This window comes from Nanorana parkeri, unplaced genomic scaffold (genome assembly GCF_000935625.1).
Source record: "Nanorana parkeri isolate BGI_ZX_2015 unplaced genomic scaffold, ASM93562v1 scaffold95, whole genome shotgun sequence".
NCBI classification, from domain to species: domain Eukaryota; kingdom Metazoa; phylum Chordata; class Amphibia; order Anura; family Dicroglossidae; genus Nanorana; species Nanorana parkeri.
The window spans coordinates 1,461,719-1,487,567 of record NW_017306363.1 but is presented as its reverse complement, the minus strand read 5'-3'; the positions used below and the strand labels follow the sequence as shown (position 1 = coordinate 1,487,567).

Here is a 25,849-nt window from a genome sequence, read left to right as displayed (position 1 = left end):
TCAGTCAGCGCTGGCTGATAGACTGGCATTGAGAAAGGGCAACAATAAAATACCAGTCACTAGGTCCCAGTATGCAAGGACAAGTCCACTTTTAAGGTAAAGCTGCAAGGATGATTTTTAATCCCTAGCTGCTGAGAGATTTAACAACTTTATAACAATCGTCTGTTTTGCAGCAGATTGAAACTAATGTGATGCTAATTAGATGATTGCTAAGCGGTTCAATCACTCAAACCATTAAAATCAGCCATGTAGCTTAGCCCTAAATGGACTTTTCCTAGTTTAACATGGCCTGACTTTCACATACGAGTCCTAAAGCAGGGGTCATGGAAGTGCATGGCAACTGTGTGTCAAAGCCTGACCTGGCTAGCACAATGCCTACCTATTCACATGCTTTGCCGGCTCTGACAAGGGGCGCACATTTTTATGTCAGCTTCACCGATCGAAAGAAGATTAGAGCACCCATCTCCCTTCCATCTAGGACATTGTGCATTGTGCTCTACATGTGTTTGGAGGGGCATTTACAAAGCATGGCATCGTAGTGCATGTCTGCATTTGTTTGTAGAACCCTGCACATCACCCCCACTTTGTGATGTGAATGGAGCACATAAAAAAATAATAGTTTTCTGGGTACCTAAAAGGTAACATTGTGCCCACTCATGTCGCATTTAGCTGGTCGTGTTGCATGTAAAACATGATAGTTGTATTTGATGGGACATGGAACATGTTTGTGGCATGGTATTGCAATTGAAAATCCCTATTGTGATAAAAGATTTCTTTTCAGAGGAGTGTTGGAGTCTGCCCTCCATCTGAAGTTGGCCTAAATTACATTTCCCAGCTTCTTTGTTCTAATTGTAAACAAAGCAGCCCTCAACATTCATCCCAGCCCCTTACTCTAGATGAGAAGGGGGACCACCCACTTTTTGTTTGCGCGTAGTACCCCTTAAAATTCACACCAGTAATATTGAAACTAACAGGGCTATTCACTAAAGGTGAAGCATTTGTAGAAGGCAGGAGAAGTTCACCACCTAGGCCAAAATTGCAGATTTGGAAAAAGTGTCCAATTCAGCTCACTTTCCACTTCAGCTATGTTGTCCTAGATTGTTCACTTCTCCAAACTCTTCACCCTTCAGTGAATAGACCTGTTTATAAATGACTTGCAGCTGCAATAGAAGCCAGAAGTTTGTGTGGGCAATCTGGCCGTATTGTTTTGAAACGTCTGGCCGTAATGAAAAGTTTGCTGGAAATTCCAACCACATCCCTACTAACAACTAGTTTTCCTGTGACCTGGATAAATGAGAAACTTCATAGACAAATAAAGAAACATGTTAATTAAGAAAAAAATTACAATGTGTTCATCTTCTATCTGTTTACAATTTAAAGTGACTATACACTCAGGAGTTAAATCTTAATAATACATTCAGGTACCTTAACTATTAACAAAAATGTATCTTATTTGTGTATCACTCGGCTGTAGATCCTCTAATCATCTGCAAATTGGTGCTGATACTGTCCTTCCTTCTAGAGGGTGGCTACTTTTGTTCCCCGTGTGTGTTTTTAAGTAGTCACCGCTCCAAGCTCACTCCCGTGATGGTCTACAATCTCATGTTTAGTTTACTAATTTGTATTGAAATTGTAGACCATCCCCAAAGTGAGCTTTGAGCGGTGACTACTTAAAAACACACACGGGGAACAAAAGTAGCCACCCTCTAGAAGGAAGGACAGTATCAGCACCAATTTGCAGATGATTAGAGGATCTACAGCCGAGTGATACACATATAAGATACATTTCTGTTAATAGTTTAGGTACTTGAATGTATTCTTAAGATTTAAGTCCCACGTTTATTGTCACTTTAACTTTCTTTATAATATACACCCTGTAAAGTTGCAGTTTTGGCTTTTTTTTTTTTTGTTCGAAGACAGTATTGAAATAAGCCAGAAAACCCCTTAAAGAGTAGTATCCAGAGGTGTTTCTTCCCTCAGTCTAGTATTTTCCAGCCCCCGACTGATTTCCCTAAATAATTAATGTAACTGCAAAATACGGCGGAATTCTGTGAACACGGTTTAGCTCTTTAGGCTTTTTTCTTTTGCCCCATGGGAATGACATGAGTAGGACGATTGTGACAATTTGTTATTTTTTTTACCTCCCAAATGTCCAGCACGTTAATATTTTAAATAACTATTTACCAGAAACGGTGTGCAGGAAATAAACCGCTATACAGTTGCAGTGGACCTTGCACTGAAAACACAAGGTGCACTTATTTCATTTGCCCTCCGTGCCAAAATGCTGCAATAAATCAATAAATAATAAAATATACTCCCCTTACCCACCATTTACCACCTGCACCATGTAGGTAGGGGTGACATTACGATCCTTTAGAAGAGATGGAGGGGAATGCAGAGTAAAATACAGCGATAACTCGGTTCACGAACCCTTCTGTTCGCGAATAATTCGGTTCGCGAACAGGAAATGCGGCAAAATTTTGCTTCTGTACGCGAACTCTGCATCGGGTGACGAACATGACCGCGGCCATCTTCCCCGCTCTGACACGTGGTCGTGGCTTCCTCTACTCGAGATCACGGTTGCAGACAGACCTGTGCACACTTGCTGTGAAGTTTTTTTGTGTGCTCTTTAGCACATACAGTACTGTACAGTATTATTCAATCCAGCATTGTTCCAAAGAAAGTGCAGAGCAGACATGGTGGTAAAAAGAAAGTGCAGAGCAGGCATGGTGGTAAAAAGAAAGTGCAGAGCGGTAATTAATTTACATATAGTTCAGAACGGATTAACCGTATTTACATTGAACCTTATGGGGAAAATTGATTCGGTTCGCGGCTAGAATCGTGGAACGAATTACGTTTGTGAACCGAGGTGCCACTGTATTTCTAGCAAGCGTCACCTCACTAGATTTGGTCTACTCGTCATTCCCCGGGATTATGTCTGAAGAAGTGTGACATTACCCCCCTTGCCCTCCACAGTATGACGGCTGGACATAATCAGAGTGTATTTATGAACCTTTTTTCGCCTATAGGTTTTATTCTTATATTTTTCAGTGTTTATACATGGGGTGAATGATGGTACAGTAAATAAGCAGACCTTGCTGGGCAGTAGCAGAAATAAGCAATATGCAGAGATGACAATGCTTGGAATTTCAGTGGAGCAGTTTTTAGTTCAACCGGGAAGTTAGGAGCTCACTGAATTTATGGCAACAAGTACTTGCAGGGACACAACATTGGAAAATGTGCATGTATTGCAGAGATGTATTGATTCTATGTTTCTTGACATACACGTTAAAGCAAAATTCCAGCCAAAAATAACGAGATAAAAAGTATATGGGCCATTAAAAGATAAAATGACAAAACTGGCTTTTTCTGCAATATTCAGCTTCAAATCAAGAGATTTCCCTCACAGTATGTTTTTTCTGCTACTAGAAGTCATCAGTCTGATGGTCAGCATTATACAGCCAACTTATTCAGAGCCCAGGTCATCGCAGACACGTCCCCAGCTTGTGACTGGACAGTGAAAGTAGAGAAGCACCGCGATGAGCTCATCTCCCTATCACTTTGCTCTCTTCTCCTGTCAGCTTGCTTCTCGTCAGAACATGAAATGATGGACTCCTGGTACTACTCCTTTCCCTTACACTCCAGGTCTGCTATACAGAAGCTTGAAGAGGCCAATACCAGGAATTTACACTGCTTGTATTTAAAGAATACATTTAATAATGTATTAATAATAACAGAGCTGCATTCATTTGTGCCTTTTACATCTACCTGAAGTTCAACTTTAATGCGCAAGTACAGGGGGGAAACTCAAGGACAATAACACAACCGTAGCAGCATAAGACTAGCTGTGTAGACCAGCTGCTGTAGAACTACTCGTCCCAGCATGCCCCATGAGCCATGTTCCATCCTTTTTATTGCAGCTAGATGCCCTGTGCACCTCTTATTGTGGATCTACAAGCTGCAGCCCCCCTCCCTGCTTGCTACAGGTATCTTAGTTTTGCACCAAGCAAATTACATTGCCTAGCACTATCCAATACAATTAAGCTTTCATCTAGACACAGAGCCTATTGTGAGAGAACAAGACACAATTCAAGTCACCCTGTTGCTAGGCAACCAGACATTATTACAAGCCCAGAGGTTCCATCACCACACCAAACCACAATTTAGTCTCTGAAAACCACAAAAGATCGCCTTGCGCGGTCTAATGCCGCTTTGTTTTGTTGGAGAGACGTGATATATGCAAACACGCTTTCATAATAAAATGGCAAAGAAAGCAAGGATGATGTGAAATCACCCATAGCAAAATAAATACATACATACATGAATAACTCCATTTAAAGGGTCAGTCTATTTACAAATTATATTTCAATTTGGTTGCCTCTAGGTGCTGAGTCCCCAGGTCTGTACACCTGCTGTGCATATTATAAGGGGTTCCCCCACCATCCCTGTGCTGAGTTCCCAGGTCAACAACATACCTGCTGTGCCCATTATGAGGGACTCCCACTACTCCTGAAATAAGGTTGTAGGTCTGCACAGCTGCTGTGCCCATTATGAGGAGTTTCCACTACTCCTGAAATAAGGTCGTAGGTCTGCACAGCTGCTGTGCCCATTATGAGGGACTCCCACTATCCCTGAAATTAGGTTGCAGGGCTACACACCTGGTAAGCACATTATGAGGGACCCCCACTATCCCTGAAAATAGGTTGCAGGTCGGCACACCTGCTGTGCACATTAAGAGGGGTCCCCACCATTCCGCTGCCGATTTCCCAGGTCTGCTCACCTTCTTTACCCATTATGAGGGGTTCCCACTATTGCCGTGCTGAGTTCCTGGGTCTGCACAGCTCCTGTGCCCATTATGAGGGGTTTCCACTGTCCTTGTGCTGAGAACCTGTGTCTGCACAGCCGCTGTGCCCATTATGAGAGGCTTCTACCAGCCTTGTGCGGAGTGCCCAGATCTGCACACCTGCTGTGCCCGTTAGGGGTTCCCACCATCCCTGTGCTGATTCCCAGATATGCACACCTGCTGTGCCCATTATGAGGGACTCCCAGCATCTCTGATAAATGTTTATTTTATATTATGAACAATATAACAGGAGGATCTGGAACACACAAAGATGGTCAGGAACACCCAAAAGCATCAAATTATGGCAGGGGAGATCTTGCCGTTGGGGTATCCTTGACATATAAGCAGCCAGGGGCTCACTCAGCCCACCCGGCTCCACCTATTACTAACATAAAAACTTTAGGTGGAATCCCCTTTTGTGAAGTTAGAGACCTACAAAGGATAGGTTTTTATGGGCTTCTCCTCATATATTTCTATATGTACCTACAGTGCATACATTTTACTCTGCAGACGTCCTTCAAATTCTGACTCCAGCGAAACATGCTTACTGCATAGCACCATGCAGCAATGATGCATCTATTGGTGCCTGTATTATACTGTTGAATTCTGGGAGTGGCTCATTACTTTAGTCAAAGCATGTCTTGGGATATGTTTTTACTTTGCAAGGCAAAGACCTCAACCTTCATATTGTGCATGTATGACGAGACTAATTTGTCTTATGACAATGGCAGCTCCTGTCTTTGTCTGGTTTTATGAGATTCGCCATCCTCAACACACAAAAGAGGCAGCCATTCAGTGACTTGAACCAGGAATCATAAGACCATAGGCTAGCAATTCATTAGAAACAATAAGAATCACAGACGCATCATTATTTATGACAATACTATAGGTAATGTCACTAAATTCCAGGAATTCAATCAAGTATGTTCCAACAATGGCAGAGTTAACTGACAAAGCAGCTGCTTCCACTGTGTACAGGTGACAGGTCCACTTGCATCCAATCTCAATCACAAGGTAACAGCGCTATTCACTTTTTTTCTTCTTCACTTAATATGAAATAAAACAGCTCAGCACAAACACAGCAGCAAACTGATACAATCAGGAAGTATAGTTACCCTGAGAGACAAAACTTAATTAGAAAGAGGCTGAAGACTTTAATCAAGGAAACCAATTCATCCGCAGTGGTAGCCAGAGGCCAAAAGGAATAACCCAAAGCTTGCACAAATCACAATCCTCGGGGGGTTTTGGAGAAGGTAATCCTTGTATACCGTTGTCATGTACAACACTGAGAAATAAATATGGCCGCTTACCTGAGACAAGTGAGACGGTGTCCTTCTCCCAGGAGACATAGGCCTCCACTGGGGAGGAGATAATGCACTTGAAGACTGCTGCATTGCCTCTCATGGCTTTCTGATCTTCCACTCGGACCGTATAGGCTTCCCGTAACACTACAATGAAATACACACATGATGCTCAGCAAAAATGGTTGCAGAGTATTTAAGAAGAGAACACGAATAAAAATAATTTTAACCCAATTTTGTTTCTTTTTTTAGTCTTGGATATAGCTCTCTGTGTCCCCTATTGGAAGATTTCTTCTCACTTCCTGGCTATTTGACAGGCAGACAGAACAGGAAGTGAGGGGAAAACTTGTTAGACAGAACAGGAAGTCCATCCTTCTTCAGAAAGTCCAAATCTATTACCACCGCCTTTGAATCAAGTCTTCTCACTCTTCTGGTGTTGCAGCCATTAGGATCTTCATCATACAACACTTCTGGGTGTGTCCGGGTTTCCGGTAATATGGACTAGTCACTGCTGTTCTCTCCCCTAGTGCAGGGTGACTGGTCTTATATCTGCCCCACTTCCTCCATCCTACAGCACATGATGATATTCACTCCCTGTCCTGGGTGGGCAACAGGAAGTGAGAGAAAGTCTCAAGTAAGGGGGACATTCTCCCTCTACTCTCGTTTCAGTGACAACTGTAATATTTTATATTTCCCATCAATTTCTGTTGTCACCAGGACATATAAAGAGGGGGACTCTCCCCAGTGAAAACAGCAATAAAGTTTAGTCTATAGACATTTAAGTAGAATGAGCACAACCTGTAAGGGATAGATGAAGCAGATGCAGCACTTTTTTCCTTTAGTTATAGAGTGTTGATGCATTTTGTAAGTATCACTTTTATGGCCTGCTCTACTCCTGTGCCTCTCCTCTGTTTGTTATTATAGACAGACCCAGAGAGACTGAGTGGAGGGGCTGCATGACTGGGGGGAGGAATAGTACCTGGAGAAGGGGTTAAAATAAAATGGGAATTAGCTGATCTTACTTGATTGGAGGTTGGGGACAGGTGTACAGGAGGGGCCACATTGGGTTGAGACTGCAAAGGCTGAGGGGCATTCTTTCTGGAAAGTCGACTGAGGAAGCAGATTGTCCCACCCGCCCTTAATTTTGTGGTTTCTGGTGGTTACAATGTCCTTTTTTATGTCAGGGGAGCTTGGTGGGTTAGGGGGTCTTAGGGGGGTCTGAAACTCTGAGTCAGTTACACAAATGGGGGGCCATCAGCTGGTATGGGTGCTTCCCCTGTTGGTGCCAGTATTTGTTGGGGGGCCTGGCCCCTTGGAACTTGGGAGCAGTAACTGTCCTCAAGCTGGTTGGGGTGCGGCTGGGGACATGGAGGCAGTTTTTAGGAGAGGCCTTATTTGGGCTGTTGGGCACCCAAAGACCCCTTCTCGGATCCAACAGTTGTTAAGATTATTTATTTTTATATTATTTTGTTTATTACTTTGGTTATTGTTAACATTGGTTTTGTTAATAAGAAGGCTGCTGTGGCCATTTAAATCTATGTTGCGCAGTCTGTGTGTTTTTGGCAGAGGGGCGTAATCGACGAATCCATCAGTCATGTCATTTAGTAAGAGTGGTTTAACAGAATGTTAGGTGTGGATAGACTCAACCAATCATCTCAGAATATGAGTGACATCAAAGCTTTCTTACAGCAGCGGGCAATACAGGCTCTAGCGTTTGAGAGTTGAACGGCTTGGGGGATACAACCAGGAAGGGGTCAATCACAACTTAAAGATAAGTAGAGGCCCCATATATAGCCTGAGCTTAAGATCCAAGGGCCTTTACAAGGAAAACTGGGATCTATTTAAAGGTGGGCATAGGTTCTGGTAAGCAGCACAAGCTGACTGCAATTCAGTTACCCTATGTGCATTTTACGCTATGACGGGTCACTTTAAGAAAGTTTAGGTACAAATACAGTATCAGTTTATAATTCAGGTTACTCACCGGCCTTAATGTGGACATCCTGACTCCTGATTTTCCCTGAAGGGTTTTCGGCTGTGCAATAGTAAGTATTATCATGGATTAAGTTATTAAAGCTTGAAGGAGGGAAGGGGAAAATTTGGAGAGTGCCATTGGGGTGGACGTGGCGGATCCCAGGGACATCGTAGATCTCCTCGCCCGTTGCTAGGTACCATCTGAGCGTCACACGAGGGACTCCTTCTGCAGGGCAGGGTACCAGAGCCCCCGTGGTGCTAGCAAATACTACCTCTTGCAGAGATGCATTGATAAAATATAGGCTGGCATGTAGATCTTCACTAGAAACTGGAAAAGAAGGGGAAACAAAAACGTGTTAAAAATACATTTCCAGCAAATACTCTATTATTTACAAATTGTTTGATAAATGTACATTAGTTCTTTAATACAACCAGGCAAATCAAGCAGGTTTTCAAATATCACCTTTGACATTTTTCCTTTGTTCTACTGTCCCCTGAACTTAACTGGGCTCCTCAATATCTATATTTGAACTCCTGCCAGGTAGCCAATAAGGTCTTTGCAGTGCTGTGAGTTTCCAAGTTGAATGAAGGATACAACCCTGACAGGCTAGATGTTGGCTTGGCCATAGACCCTAGCTTTTGCTGGGGATGCCTAGGAGTTTCCAAGTTGAATGAAAGATACAATCCTGACAGGCTAGATGTTGGCTTGGCCATAGCCCCAAGCTTCTTTTGGGGATGCCTAGGCGTTTCCAAGGTGAATGAAAGATACAATCCTGACAGAATATTCTCAGTCTGCCCATAACAGAAGTGGTTAAGCAGTCCTGAAGAACACTTCATGTGCTGCTATTACAGTGCAATAAATATTCACTAGTTATAGCGAATGGTATCATAAACTTAAAGGGTAAGTGTACATTTAATTAACTTACCACAAGTAGATCCCAATACCTCCCCCAACATTCCCGGCAAGCCACTTAACCCTGCCTATTGCCTGAGCAGCACCCTGCAGCTTCTTACTGAAAATCCTCACTATTTAGTCCGATGCCTCCTGAGCCCCAATCTCTATACATTCTAATGTAAAGCCATAATCCCATCTGGACAAGATTGCCATAAACAAGTGCGGGAGGAGCAGTATCCCAAAGCGAGGATTTTCAAGAAGAGACTGTGCAACACTGAGCAGTCCTGGAAGCAAAATCTTGGAGCAGCCTAGACAGGCAAGTATGAGGCTGGTCAGGGATCTTGCAGTCCACAAATGGTAAGTGCCCTTTAAATTGTCAGGCAGTTCTTAGTTAGCAAGCTTTTACACAGAAGATGTGCTTGCTAATTAAACTCCGATTCCATAATGACTCATAATTGTCAGGATCTCACTAAATAATGGTGTTTCTCATTTACTAATATGCCATGAAGTTCTAATTATGCCACACTGAGTTTTCATGTGGTCTGGCATTTTTTTTTGCTTTGGGTGACAACTGCACCAACCGAATCAGGAAAACAAAAAAATCAAAAAGAAAGACCCCACTCAAAACAAATCGCTAACCATAAAGACATCAGCTTTTAATATTCTACTTGACACCTTTCAGTATAAATAGTCTGATACACAACACAAGCGTGCCCTGCGCTGACTAATCTTTATACTGCCAGCATTATAAACACTCCCACTCATTATCACCCAACGTGTCCAGTTTTGTTTCCCTTCTCAAGGGTCTGCAAAGGAAACATGCTCACCAATTAAAGTGTACAATCATCATTTTCAATCACCTGGCAACAAAGCTGCAACTGCAATTAGTGGCAAAGAGGTCAATTACACCATTAATTGAAGGATTCGGATACTGGTACGGATTCTGGAACACCCGCTACAAACTGTTTGCTTTTTATATGAAGAAAGCCAGATAAAACAAAAATTATTTTTATCTGCTCTGCTAAGGTATTTACAACCACCAATAGCATGCCTGGGTTAAGAGATATGCTGCTAATGGGTTACATACAATTATATATATCTATATACATCTATATATATATATATATAGATATATATATATATACACATACACACACACACACGCTGTATAAATGTGTGTATATTAGGTTATCTTTAAAGAGCCCTTGCTAACCCTGCACCCACGCACTTCTGGGGCAGTGACTGCTCACCTCTCTCCCCTTCTGGTCATGGTATGTCCCTCTGTGTCTTTATGTCTAATAGACCTGTATTAGACTTGATGACGTCACAGGGTCTTAAGCTGGCCATACATCTATTTTGTTTGTTCAACCCGCGGGCTGAACGCAAAAAATGTACCCAATTCCTCCATCAACACTAACAGCGTGTTGATCGAGTAATCACGTTGTTTACATACAGCGGCTGCCGGCACCTGTCAGGATACCCGATCAGAGCAGGCAGCTCATTGGCTGCCGACTCTGATTGATCAAAGATTTTCCGACCGGCTCCTTCAATCAGTTGATCGAGGGATGCCGATCAGAAGGGTGCCGACAGCAGCACATACTGTGTGAATTTCGGCCGAATTCTGTATTTCTTTTTGTATTTTCACCCCTAGACAAAAAAAAGCACTTAACCCTTGCAGTGTGGGGGTAGCCCACTGGAAGGGTTCATTTTTGAAAATCTTGAAGTTCTGCTTTAAACAAGTGAAAATGTGAAAGTCTCCTCTAAATTACTTTCAGGTAATAACTCAAAACGCAAATGCCTTGTAAATACATTATATTTGCCCTTTGAGACGATAATAAAAATAAAGAAAAATGTGGCCAATAGCTAAACCATCCGCTATAAATAGAGTTCTGCCACTACAACTAGCAAGGTCGAAGTCTTAACGTCACAAAATCCAAGCATGCATGACGGAATTTCAGGTCACGCTTAAAACCGAGACTCCTAACTGCACTTAGCATGATCTTGATATGTGATTCATTGAATGAGAGTGAGTGCAAGGGAATACAGGATTTCTAATGGAAGAGGTCTCAGCAAGGGCAGCTCTTAGCATTTGGAGAAATACATCTGGAGGTATCTGTCATAACTCATAACCCAATGTAAGCATCTATGGGGAATAAGTCCTGTATTTTATTTAATGTCTTTGTGACATGCATGTATCAGTGGGTCACCTCGAAACACAAAATCTGAGGCTGTGTGAAGGATTGTGGGAGTGTGTAAAAGGTAGATTCCTTTTAAAGCTGAGAAAAAAACTGAGATGAATTTTCACCCAGCCTTCACTGTAGTGCAAGCTGGTCCACTGCATTGCATTTGGGTCAGTAACCTGGTAGTCTGAGAACCCCGGCTTGTGATACAGGGACATTCCCAGACACACCCATTGCAGATTCCTTGCTGTCTCTCTTATACAGAAATCCTAAGTAAATACTAAAATATCTAAATATTGGACCAATTCGTTTCAGGACTTTCTTTAGAAGTCTGACTGTGATTGGTAACAGAAGAGGGAGGGGGAGATTCAGGAAGTACCCTTCCAGTGACCTTGTGAAATGTTCTGTGGGTTCTAAGTGCAGTTCATCACAAGTAACAGACTATAGGGTCACTATAATGGTTCAGGTGACAGGTAACAGAGGAAGCAAAGAAAAAAAGCGAAAGTTACAAAAAAAAAAATTCCGGAAGTACCCTCCCAGTGACCTCTGTGGATTCCAAGTGCAGTTCATAACAAGTGACTCAGTTTATAGGTTGAGCCTTTGCTCTGATTTACTTGTGTTTGCAAGTTTCAGCCTGTGCTTCTGAACCTTGCATGCAACAAGCTTTATTTACCATAGCAAATAAACACAGATGGTTAAATGTGAAAAGTAGACTAGAGTGTCACCTGCTGGTCTTAATAAAAATATGAAAGGTTTGAATGCAATGGTTTCATTTAATGCCGCCCCCCGCCACCCAGCAGCGCATATTTAGTTTTCCTTTGTTTCCCTGCTACAACATTCAGTTGCTGGTAAAGACTTAAATATTGGGTACGAAGGACAATGTAACTCACTACTTTTTCTTTCATGTGACATCTTTGGTGCTTGGTGATTGGCCCAGCACTGTCTGATAAGGGTGGGATAACAGCCCTGTGAAAGCTTTGACTAGAGTCAACTGTCTGAATACTCAGACAGTGATAGCAGCTGACTGGTTGCCCAAAGAGTTTCCATCCGGCTCCTTCGATTTTCTGATTAAAGGATGCCGGATGCAAAGGTGCCGACAGGGGCATCCATTGTGCTAATTTCAGCCGTTTAATCGATAACCGACACAGTGCATGGCCAGCTTTACAGTATCTATGGTATAGTGTTGTCACCCTAGGAAAGGACTACAGAAAACCTCTCTTTCTCTCTTCTGAATATCATAGAGATGAGGTGTTTTGTAGTCCATAGAGACAGCTGGGAGAACAGGAAGACTTTATCTCACAAGATGAACAAGTATTTTTGTTTTGCTTTGCATACACTTTCAAGTTTACATACACTTTCAGCTCAACTGAATGGCTTGCTGGATACCACTAGTTGATTAGAATTGTATTTTTTTACTCTAAAATTATTAAGATTATTTTTCACAGAGCAATCAAGGAATTTTGTACCACCTTATTTAAAGGAACAAATCATTTTAGTTGATTTTCAAGTAAATCTAAACTCTAGCTGAATGAGTTTTAGTTTTCTAAAGCACTATGTATCAAACAATTGCCATTTTGTTCTTATAGAAATGCTTAAAACGTCAGCACCACAATTGTCCTACTAGTGAAAGCTCGCTAAATAAGCTCCATCATATTTCAAAAGCGCCCCAGTCATGTTCAAGCTTAAAGTGATATTAAAGGCTCTTCTTGCCTATATCTACTGCTTGCTAGCAGTAGATATAAGCAAAAAAAAAAAACGGAGGATTTAGAACCCCTTTAATATTATTTGTAGAGCTCATTTTATATTTGTACATAGGGTCAGTTGTCAAAAAACGACATGAAATTACTTTGACAATGCAATCTCCCTCTGGCAAAATGAGAGCCGGCACAGCCCCAACCATCCTAAAAGCCAGCAACATCCATGTCCTTTATTCACTTGCCCTTCACAAGGTGCTGCATTAAAGTGGAAGAAGATAAATTCAGAGATGAAGGAGAATAAGATTACCTTTTCTTTTCTAGAACTTACCAGAACAAGTTCAAAAATGCAATGAGCACCAGACCTTATTAGAATTATATATATACTGTGTATCGGTTATGACAATATATCAGCCCTGGGCTTCTATGCAACACTGTCCCTATTGGCCACATCATCACAGGTGATGGGATTTTCTGCAGCAATGGTCTTAGATAAGATTCTTTCAAGGACTATAACTGCCCTGAAGAGGAATGTTTTTTTTCTATGCAATAAAAAAAAGACGTGTGCATTGCGCTCCACTAGTTTCTGGACTAATGAAAAAGAGTCAAAGTCATGTGATCGGCCTCTCCCCTAATCCCAAGTGTAGGTTTAAAAATAGAGATATCTATAGGACACCAACATTTTATAAATGGGCCTTAACATGCAGAATGCATGGGGGATTACTACTGCAGTACTCCCGGCCAGGCCCAGATTTATTCTTTCAGGTGCCCCAAGGCTAGGTTCCTCAATGCTCAATACTATGTGTACCCTGTATTGCCTAGTAACACACCCTGTGCTCTAGATTTTGAATTTCACTCGCAAATGGCGAGCACGCATTGGTCAGCATGGTCACCCAACCGTGCCGACCAATGAGAAGAGCGTCTTTGCAAGAAGCGCTTCTCATTGGTCAGCGCGATCAGAAGTACTTCTCATTGGTCAGCGTAGTCAGGTGACCACGTTGAACAATGAGTGCTCAATTTGCAAGCAAAATTCAAAGTCCAGAGTGACGGGCTGTGCTACATGGAGCCTATACCGGCAGAGGGCAAGGAGCATTCACTGAAAGAGAAGTATAGCGGTGGAGGGGCCAGTTTGGATGGGGTAATTCTATTTTCCAAAATTCACCTGGTAAAGTGGACTTACCCCTGAAATAAAGAATACTTTCATCCATATACAATTTATAAAGTGGGATAAGCAAAGCAGAGGTTGAATACTACAGTCTTCTACATTCAGTGGGTAGGCAGTGGCAGGTTTTTAATGCCTATACCTCTAAGGGGAGTATATTGTGTTTTCCTCATAAATTATTATGTTCAGGACTTATTTTTTGATATATTGTATTAGTCAAACAAATATATAATATTGCACATGTAAATGTATTTTGTATGAGTCTAGAGGTTAAGCTTTGGGATCCAATTCACAGACTCTGAATGTACTTTTTGGATTAAAAAAGCCCACTGCTTGAAGAACTTAGTCCGTCAGAGCCATGACTTATCCCTTATCAGATGGCTCAGTCTGAAGTTTCAGTCAGACAATCTCAGCCAGTCTCAAAAGGAGAAAGTGACTGCATGGCTTCCCCTTTAGTTAACCCATGGTGCTTTTGGAATCCTTTCTCAAGTATTAACGGTTTACTTGTAAAACAAGAATTGCATACGCCTTGTAAACAAATGATATTAAACAATTTTAAAAAAGGATAAACTTAAAAATATATAAGATGAACTAAAACCATTAAAGTTTCTCTTAAACCTTTAGAGCCTTAAAATGCAACTCTGAGCATTCCCCCTCCACCCCCCTCCCAACTAGTCACTGAAATAAAGAAAAAAAAATAAGCTAAAACCCTGTTTTACTTCCCTAAATTCATGGTCACATGAGATGCTGGGTCCAGAGTCTAATATCTACTTCCCTGCTTAGGTGGGGGACCCTTCTTTGGGTGCTTATATCACCCAGGTAGTGATGTCAACACCTGAAGAAGGGCCCTCCACCTCTGCAGGGCGTACAACACTTCCTATTTGCTGTCCAGCACAGTGGTCCTCTCTGAATCCACAAAATGGCAGCAGTGACAAAGAGGTGATTGGATGGTGCTGGTGCCTGTTATGACTGTTGTGACTCCTAGAAGCAGTGTCGGGAGGGGACACCAACAGTAGGCTTAGAGGCGTAAATAAGTTTGTTTTGTTTTTTTCCAAATAAGTATTTATTGAAATTAAGAGTGCAAATACACAAGTACATTTTACACTGCCAACTGAAGCGTGCAAAATTCAGGACAATCATACAAAAGAAACATGTAACACCTGCAAGAGGTAAAAGCAATAAGGGAACACAAGATTAGCCGTGGTAAGCTGCTAGGTTCACGTGACGGGAAGTATCAGCTATTGGGATGCGTCACAGAAACAGAGCATGCTACTGTCAGCATATAGTGAACAAGATTCCTGCCATGGAATACCATGGCAGTTGTACTGGACGGAGCTCAAAACACAACATGCGAAGGGACCCTTAGAGTATATGGGGTTGGGGAGCAAAACAATGGTTCAGACATATGTAACTCAAGAGCAATTAGGTAGACGAGCAACCTTGCGTTTTGGGAAGTGATACCATGAACAGCAGACAGTACAACATGGGGAGGATGCTAGGGCAATATCAGATGCTGCAAAGATGGCGGGGGGTGGCTGAGGTAAAATATGTTGTTTTTTTTTAATTCAGAATGGGTGAGGGGGGGATATGGGTGAGAATGGGTGAGGGGGGGATATCTTTGGCTGGAGATGGACTTTAAATGTAGATCACAGTGTTTATTAGTGTTTACCAACAAAGAGTCCTTTAAAAGTCCACATCCTCCAGGTGTTTCCAGAATTCACAGTTCCATTCGGTTTTCAAAATACTAGCTCCCTGATGCATTATGTGCTGGATGCAACATGTGCATCTAATAAAACAACTTAACATCTAAGACATGAAAAGAGTCCTTGTAGCTCATAAGAAGTGAATTACCACTTATTTAGTAAAATAAAGTAAAGTCACAAAAAAGAGAGAAAAAAAAGAATAAAACAAGACAGAAAGATCGCTGTTTAGCAGCATGCTAATCATTTAGTCAGTGCTAATGAAGCACTTATGTTTTATCTGTTGAAATGTAGATTTGGAAGAAAGGCTGGTTCCTCATATAAAGAGGAGATTAAAGGAGTCTTTGTGCAGAAGAAAAAAAAATGTGGGCCCTTATACTGGGAGAACACTATCGGAGGGTTAGTAATGGGAAGCTGTCATTATAAACATGCTTTGTATGATATATCAGCAAATTCTCTTATCCTTCCGCAGCTGCGTGCGCCCTCCCACCCTGCTGCATCAGAGTGCCCCATCTGAAAGAAGGCTTTGCGGATTCTACAGCCAAAAACAGAGCTTCTCCTTGTAGCGTTGGCGATGTGCTGAGCCAGCTGGCCAGTGGAGTGTTTTAATACTTTCATTCTTGCACATGTCGGGAGACATTTACAAAAGTTTGCAAGCCAAAAGTGAGAATATGCAATGTATCTACTTATGCATCACAAAAAAACAAATACACACTTCACTTCAAATTAAAAATTAAATCTGAAATATTATTCAAATTACAGAAGTCGGCTGACATTGTACCGGAACGAGCTTTATAAACTTAAAATTAAACTTTAAAAGGCCTGATGGTCTATTTATAGCCAATTTGAAGAGCCATTCACCCTGCATATCTGTGAACATTCATTCTGTGTGAATAGTGGCCAAAACAAAAGGTTCTTTGTACGTTCTTATTTGAAAAAAGGCTGTTAAGATTAATTATGTTCTCTTTACAAGTAAGGAGATTAAGGGGGTGGCATGATTTTCTTGTATAAAATGTTCAATGGTGACAGCGACATTAACAAACTCTTTACGGTTAACCCCATAACAAAGACTAGAGGCCACCACCAAAAATTGGTGGAGAAACAATTTCAGCACATGGGGCGCAAGGAGTTCTTCTCAGTTAGAGCGGTTAAGGTCTGGAACTCACTGCCACAGCAGTGATTTCAGATAAGAGTGTGGAATCATTCAAGAAACTCTTGGACGATTTCCTTGGAGATCATAACATACAGGGGTACAGGTACTGCTATGAGGAAATTCACACATGGATTCATACACACGAACACACCAGCTCAATACACGCAATAGGTTGGACTTGATGGACTTATGTCTTTATTCAACCTCAAATACTATGTAACTATGTAACCATGTAACTATGACTGTATGTAAAGTAATACAGCATTATGGAGCTGAAGACTATAGGGAATAAGTATTCAATTTCTATGCTTCTCAGATCTATCTAGTGGCCATAATGTGGTATTACAGTACATTCTACCTGAAAAGAAAATATACTAGGAACGGAAATAAGAAAAAAGTGGCTCTGGAAATAGTTTATAAATAGACCCCCAAATGTAAGTACATCACATGTATTTAAAGAAGAGGTGTTTAAAAGGTGCCCATACACCTATTGATTATAATTCAGAAATCATCCATTCAAACGATAATCGATCAGTTGATGGGAACAATTTTTTTTACTGTACTCCTGCCCGCATTTTCTCGAAGGGTGAGGCTGGAAAACTTTTTTTTAAATCGTACGAAAATTGATGGATTAGTGGCGTTTTTGTACGTAAAAAATTGCAACATGAACGTTGCACATGCGCAAACGAAAACCCGTTCTGTCGATCGTCAAAATTCGGTGAGCTAGTATTGCTAACAAACGATTATCGAAATTACACTGGTCTGTGCATGATGGGGTATTTGAGCTAGAATCGAAAAAGAGCGTTCTTGGCACTATATGGCCAGCTTAAGAGGAGACATGATTGCTCAAATGAAACAATTATACAAATGAAATCAATAGGGATTGTAGTGGTGGCAACAAACTATTTAATCTGAAGCTGGCCAGTAGAATTTTGTTAAAATGTCATTTCGGAATGGTCATTTGATTTTCGTATAGTTAAGTTAATGGGTTCAAATGACAAAAATCATCAAGGAGCAAGATGGAAATGTTTTCTTGAACGAAATAAATTCCAACAGCAAATTTGTTTTTTGCTTAGGAAACACCATTCATTCCAAAATTGAAATGTTAAAACCATAAGAAATTTCGAAAGACATTCACCAAGTCTCTGATGGCATTATCATAATTTTTTTGCCTGAACATTCGTGAGAAAACCTACCAGTGTTTGGCCAGCTTAAGGTCTCTGATGGGCACACATGGCCACAGCTTGAAGATAGAAGGTTTCATCTGAAATGTAGCATGGGGGTGGTTCTTTAGGGTTTGAGCAGCAAAAATGTGGAACTCCCCTTACCAGGTAGTGGTATCAGCTGGAAGTATTAGCAACTTCAAAAACATCTAGATGTCTTCCTCAATGGTTGCAATATGCAGAGCTATGTATATTTGTCGAGGACTGAATTTGACATACACACACATAGGTTGGACTGGATGGACCTGTGTATCTTTTTCCAACCTTATCTACTATGCAAGATTCAATTTGCTTTAAATGTTACATAGGTGTTAAGATTGAATAAAGACACAGGTCCATCCAGTCCAACCTATGAAATGAAAATGGCAAATGTATTACCAAAACTCTCTTAGTTCTGGATAAAGGAGAAAACGGGATTAGAACCAGACATGTAAGCTGCGGAATAATGCGGTTTGGTTCGGATATTTCGGGATTCCGGATTTTGAAATTCTGAAATTCAATTCGGTTCAGGTTTCGGATTCGGACAAAATCTGAATTTTCGTTAGTTTCAGGTGAGTTTATGAATATTTATTGCAAATACCACAGAAAACCATATACAGGTATTAATACTACAGCTGAAGCTCCTAGACCCGAATAGAATTCGGTAGTCCGAATTTCCGAATACCATTCGGGAGCTCCAGAAAGCAATACAGGTCTGGGAGCCATATTAAAGCTGTGGCTTCCAGACCCAAATGGGATTCGGGAGCTCTGGAATGCTATTCAGAAATTCGGACTCCCATTCGGGTCTTGGAGCCTCAGTTTTAGTATTATGTTTATATAAGTAGTATTTTATAATATGAATGAATAGTCGTAGCGGCAACATTGTGACCCAAATATACATAAAACTAAACCTGAGGCTCCCAGACCCGAATGGCATTCATGAGCTCCCAAATGCAATTCGAAAAATCATATTCAGACCCATTCAGATGCATTAAAGGAGAACTATGAGGGGAGTGATTTTTCACTAATCCTCATAGTTCGAGCCGATGTGTGACGATGAAACGGTCACACGTCGGCTCAATAGATCGGGAAGTGAGCGAACACATACCGTCGCTCGCTCACTTCTCAATCATGTTCCTGCAGAGAGCCGTGACTTTCACTCATGGTTCCCTGCAGGTATTCCCCCCCCCCCCGCTCCGATCCTCCAGCGATGACTGGCGGAACAGATGGGGAGGGGGCGGGTACAGCTGGCTCTGCCTCTGGATAGGCAGAGCCAGCTGTCAATCACGCAGCTGGATGGATCTCGACAGTAATGTCGGGATCCGTCCAGGCTGCGGTGGTCTCAGTATACCTGAGCGATATACTGAGCTTTGGGACACGGGAGGATGCTAGTTTATGTCCTCCCGTGACCCTTAGGAAAACTATGGGGAAAAACACTGACCCCATAGTTCATAATAAAAACACATCTGATTTACCAGAAAAGTCACATGTCCCATTCAATTTAGTTTTTGAACTAAATTTGGACGGGATCCAAAATTCGGAAATGAAAATTTGGATTCGGATGCATTGGGATTTGGAAATTGAGATGTGTCCGAATTTCAGAAAATTTTGATTCAGAACAAAACGAATCGCACATGTCTGCTTCATGTCTGGAACCTTAATGCCATTTTTATTGCTGTAGGAGTCCTTGCTGGATATTTTCATCATCTCTGTTGTTCCTGGTCACCGTTGCCATGCTGCAGCTATAGAAAAATATGTGTTGATCTGCCAGCAATCCAGGAAGCTCCTAACTTCCTGTAGTGAGCGGATACTGGTGTCTCTGTTGCACTATAATCCTGAGCAGTGTTGTCAGCCCTGCCCAGCGCTCCCCCTCCCCCTGCTGGGCTACAGAACTCCCCGCTTTGCACTGCCACAAGGTGGGTGATGTTCTGTAATCCAGCAGGGGAAAACTCAGAGCAGACAACACTGCTTGGGATTTCTGTGCAGGAGAGGCAGGGTTGTTGACCATCAGGTCTGGCAGATCAACAGGTCTTTTTCTGTTAAAGTAAACTTGTGTTAAGCAGAGGGGCTGGCAGGGAAGGTAAGTGTTCTGTTTCTTCTTTAAAAAGTACATGCTATGTTCAGAATATTTACTTGACCGGGTCTCTTTAAGACTTTGGTCTGACTATACTGATTTGCATGCTTGCTTTAGGCCAACTTCTCAAAGAAAAGAAGCCAGAGACAACCAGGTAATTTGCTTTTCAGTAGAAGGTCAGACATAATAGCTTCCATATTGCTCAGTGCATCTTTCTTTTGACTTTCCTTTCATGCTAGAATTTTGTTGGCTTGTGTGGCAGAGTTGCAGGCACTGATGAGCTGCTCCATGACCTAACTAATAGGCAGTTGGATGGCATTAAATCACTTCCAGCTTCCACTCATAGCACCACCGAGCCTGGCAGGGCTCCTTGAAAGCCGCCACAGTTATCACGGCTGAATCCTCCTCCCGCTCTCAAATCTAAATCTCATTTTGCAAATTGAAACAGACAAAAGGGTAACCTTCAGCTAAATATTTACAAGCTTGACATTTTTGGCAAGTGATCTCTCCAGAAATGCCGCCAGCCGAAGCTCTGCAGTGTACCTTTGTAAGGATGGAACTCCCTCTAATGAGAGATCGTCTCCATCTCAGATCCTTTGTGCTGGTGGGAGCCAGCCTTCGCTTTCTATGTTTTCATATTCTAATAAGTACAGCCACACTGGATTTAATAGAAGAAAACTGGCCTAATTAAAAAGCAGGTGACTGATTTAGAATGAGGGGCAGCTGGAATCTATAAAGGAGGACCTGTAAGGATAGCAATAGGACCATAAGGTATGTAGGTCAGAATTCCTAAATTCATTACCTAAATACCTGGTCTGGTTTAGTCGCTTGTTAGTGATACAAAGAGGAAGGTGATGATATGAAAATCTATATTTTGATTAACAAATTGGAAATATATGTATTATATATTTATTATATTTCTGTCCTGATAGGCTCCTACTAAAGGATGCATGCAGCTACAACAACTTTTAATGTTTTAAATACTGTAGGTATGCTTTCTATTGTGAACTGAACACCCATTATAACCCCAAAACGTATTAAAACTATTGTCCTTTGAGTACAGTAAAAAATATTTTGACTCCGTACTGGTAATTTACAGTGCAGACCTCTTAACAGTGCATATGTAAGCTTTGCTAAGCACCCAATCTAACCCTAACACTTCATAAAAAACCCTCACCATAACCCTAACATAAACCCTCCCTGTTACACCAACCCTCTCTGAAACACCAACCATCTCCGAAACACCAACCCCAACCCTTTCTGAATCACCAACAGCAACCCTCTCTGAAAACACCAACAGCAACCCTCTCTGAAACACCAACAGCAACCCTCTCTGTAAACCCAATACTAACCTTCTTTGTAACCTCTAAGCTAACCATCACACTAACCCTCCCAAAACTAAGTTTGCCTATAACTATCAAACTAACTTTTGCAATAAATCTCCCCATAACCCTAACACTAACTGTCCTTGTAAGGCTGTTACCCTATCACACTGGCCCTCCCTATAACCCTTACACTGGCCCTCCTTCTAACCCTAACACAAGCTCTCCTTATACCACTAACTCTCTTCAAAACACTAGTCCTGCTTATAAACCCAACACTAGTCCTGCTTATAACCCAAAAACTAGTCCTTCCTATAACCCTCCTTATAACCCCAACACTAGCCCTCCTTATAACACTAACCCTCTTCATAACACTAGTCCTGCTTATAAACCCAACACTAGCCCTCCTTATAACCCTAACACTAACCTTCCTTATAACCCTAACACTAACCTACCTTATAACCCTAACCTTCCTGATAACCCTAACCTTCCTTATAACCCTAACCTTCCTTATAACCCTAACACTAACCTTCCTTATAACCCTAACCTTCCTTATAACCCTAACCTTCCTTATAACCCTAACCTTCCTTATAACCCTAAAACTCACTTTTCCCTATTTATGCACTTGTAGCACTCTGACTATACAGTGTACATTGCTAGCTGCTTCTAAACTGAAGGACTTCTAACTAAATAGGGAAAAATGTTAACAGACCAGTCACTAAGAAACAAAAACACAATTTTGTGCTCATTAACCTAGCATTACATTAGGCAGTAGAAAATAACATTTTTGCTTCAAAGAAGGTTATGAAGATGTATTTCGACTTACGTTTTGTGGACATTTTCCATACACTGAGCATTTAGTGGAGATCCTCTAAACATTTTATAAAATGACAGCCACACTGCTAAAAGCCAGGCACTACTTAGCACATTAGATATCACGTAAATGTCTGATCTCAAAAGTGGAAAGTGCTCCAGCAAAGTGTGTTTTCCAGCTCATCAACCATACACAAAACCATTAGTTAAAGCAGAATTCCAGAAGTTCTTTTTTTTATACAATAGGGAAGGGTTCGAATTTCTGGTCCGGTATTAACTGCCGTTTCCTTCTTGAGACTTCCCCTTATTCCCCATTATGTCATCAGGACAGTTTTTGTTGTTGTTGTGTGCCCCTATTTCTGAGATTGCTCTGTTTCCTGATTTATCAAGGGGACAAGAAGTGTAGGACAACCTTCCCAATAGGGACACTGAGCGATACAAATCTGACATTGGCTACAACCATTACTGATTCTACTTTAAAGTCCTATTTGGAAGGAACCTATTTTCCTATTTGGAAAAGCTACATGCTATGGTCCTCCTTATTGTAACTTTGACAAAAGCAGCAAATCATGAATAAAATCCTTCAATGCCCCCCTGGCCTGTAATTGCATGTGTGGACCGATGCCTGAACTAATAGGGTAAGATGCCCAAACACTCACAGATCTGGCCAGCCAATCACTCAACCACCTAAAACAGATTTTATCATGTGACTGCCAAACTGAACAGATTTGGCTGTTTAACACAACTGTCAATTCCCATATTGTGCAGGAAACTATAAACAGAGCCAGTGCAAAAATAATGTGCCTGGAGCTTCACTTCAACCCTTACCTTATCCCTTCCACTAAACCTAACCTCCAAAAGAAGTCCTTATTAAAACTCAACTCTGGGCTTTACGTTCCTCCCCCTTAGGCCCCTCCTAGCTATATTTTATGCTTACCTTTTTCAAATGTCTTCAGGTCAGTCACATGACATGCAGGGCCCTCTTTCTCCTTGGTCTTCTCCCGATTGTGAATTGTCTTCAATTATCCAGAAAGCAGTGTGGATGTCAGTGCCACGCTTAACATTAATACACTGTGATAGCAGGGCCAGGTGGCTGGTTTATAAACCTTCCTCCCACCCATGCCAGGTGAATGCTGTTCATGTGGCATAACTGCCAGTAGATGGAGCCAAGTAACATAGAAATTTCCTAGCTAGATGAAGCTGTGGAGCACAAGCATTTTTTAACTAAATGGAGCTGAGGAACATCGGAATTTCCTTTGCTCCTCGGGTTCCATGTAGTGGTGGGAATGCTGTTTGGACAGCATTCACCCAACATATGCCTGGGGGAAGTTTTAAAAATAAACCCCCTAAAGTATGATACCCTGCACTCACAAAATGTCCCCAGTCTTTCAAGACCAGAAGATGAAAGACATCTTGGGGTGGAGAAAAGGTACTGAGGAGACAGCCCTGGATTATAGGGAGAGTATTGCAGCCAGGTGAAATTCAGGTCTCTGGTGCTCATGTTTGCCCTCTCGCCTTTGTATCCTTGTCCTATATACATTTTCTTCCGCTCTGCCTCCCACCTCTAATTTAATTTTTTGATGGCCAGGACCATTAAATATGATTGCTCATCATGCTCAGCTGCTGGCAGGAAAGGAAAAACCCACACACCCCGAATTAACCATTGTACCATTTGTTACATGATGTATGTTTTCTTTCTGTAGATGCCAATCTACCTCCCACTCTTGCCCAATTTAAACGCAGGCAATGAACTGTTTACATGGAACAGATGACAAATCCACCTCCTTGAATAAAACATTTTAGCACATCATAAATTTCTAACTAGGTTTCAGATGTCTGTTGTCCTATCTCTAGAATATCTATAGCCTACATATCAGAAAATGAAAAAAATAAATCTTCAATAAAGGGATAAAATAGGACATATGTTCCATCTTCCTAAATTTTTGGGGTCCTTTCAGATTAGCAATCCTGGTGCTCGTAACAACTCACCAGCAACTGTACAGCTAAAGTCAACCTGCCATCCTCACTGGTGGAAACATTGCACAATCAAGGCAGCAATAATAGACTGACAACTCATTGGTTTGGCCATTGGTGGAAAGACACCAAAGGAGCAGCTTGGTCTGTGTCTAAAGACCCCTTTACAAGTTTAAAGGATCACTGCTCCCAAAAGTGACATTCTATTTACAGGTTGAACCTATAGGTTTAGTCAGTCAGTGGGGTAGCCCCACTGCAAGGTTACTTTTTTTTATTTTCCCAGAGTTCTTCTTTGGGGACTCTAGCAACAGGGTCACCTTCAAACCCTTTTCCTTTGATCACAGTGAATAATAAAAGGACTCCAACCAAAAGATGTGTATTTAGTTGTAGAAGGAAGGATGAGGAAGGTAAAATTATATTTTCATCTACAGCACTGCTGTGTAGATCTACCAAGCCCCCCTTCGCACTAGCCCCCCACCCACAAATGATCCAGCCAGATTATACTGTTGGCCCATCTAGTCTGAAGTCTTCTATGTTAAGTCTGGGAAGGTTCTCATTCATCCAGGTCATGATATATCTGTAAAAAATAAGTCAAGGCAACTGGACTTGCTGTAGTTTTCTTGAAGACGTTTAACTGGTCATCCGAACAGCTATCTCAATTTTAACCAGGAGGTGTTAATAATCTGCCCAGAGAGAGGTGTTAAAACAGCATTGTATGTGGCAGACAGATGTCTCACCCCCCCCCTCCAACCCCCCAACCTCTATTCAAGCTTGGCTTCACCATTTTTACATAAATGGCCTCTTTCACACCTCTTTTAAACCAGTCCTCCTCCCTGTCTAGGATGCGTACTTGACTGTCTTCAAAGGAGTGACCCTTTTCCTTTAGATGTAGGTACACTGCTGAATCCTGACCAGAGGGTTTGTCTCTTCTATGCTGTGCTGTACGCTGGTGTAGCTGCTGTTTTGTTTCACCGACATACAATTCTGAGCACTTCTCACTGCACTGGACTGCATACACAATGTTGGTCATCTTGTGTTTTGGCGTTGGGTCTTTTGGGTGAACCAGTGGTTGCCTCCGTGTATTGCTGGGTTTATAGCAGACAGGGATGTGATGTTTCTTAAAAACCCTTCTGAGTTTCTCAGACATCCTAGCTACATATGGGATGACCAAATTCTTCCGTTGGAGAAAATTGAGAAAGTTGGTTGGATGACCAGTGAAACGCCTTCAAGAAAAATACAGCAAGTCCAGTTGCCTTGGCTTATTTTTTTACAGATATCTTCTATGTTAAGGCAAACTTGAAAATGACAAATCTTCAAAAGCAGTAAAAAGAAACTAAAGAAAAAAATGACACTGTTTCTAAAAAGAAGACTCTGTAAAACAGGCTCAGAACTGTACTGATTGGAGCCTAAGTCAGCCTAAAAATAATGACCTACATAGCATTTAACCCACTTTACTTTACTAAATAAAAAAACAGAAAATACTATTCATGATTAATAAAGTTGAGATTCGATGTGCTGGTCTGCCAATCTCCAAGTCGCATTTAAAGCATGATAGTATTAAAGTA

The 25,849-nt window shown here is 41.6% G+C and overlaps 1 protein-coding gene across 2 annotated transcripts in view; it reads right to left on the bottom strand.

The window, feature by feature from the left end:
• The window catches only part of DSCAM (DS cell adhesion molecule), a 399,852-nt gene that overhangs the window by 319,807 nt on the left and 54,196 nt on the right, over positions 1-25,849 (bottom strand). For both annotated transcript variants that reach the window (XM_018552699.1, XM_018552700.1), the window contains exons 2-3: positions 8,126-8,443; positions 6,154-6,291 (exon numbers count right to left, since the gene is read on the bottom strand). In XM_018552699.1, the coding sequence (XP_018408201.1) occupies positions 6,154-6,291; positions 8,126-8,443 (456 nt within the window). The remainder of the gene's footprint in view (positions 1-6,153; positions 6,292-8,125; positions 8,444-25,849) is intronic.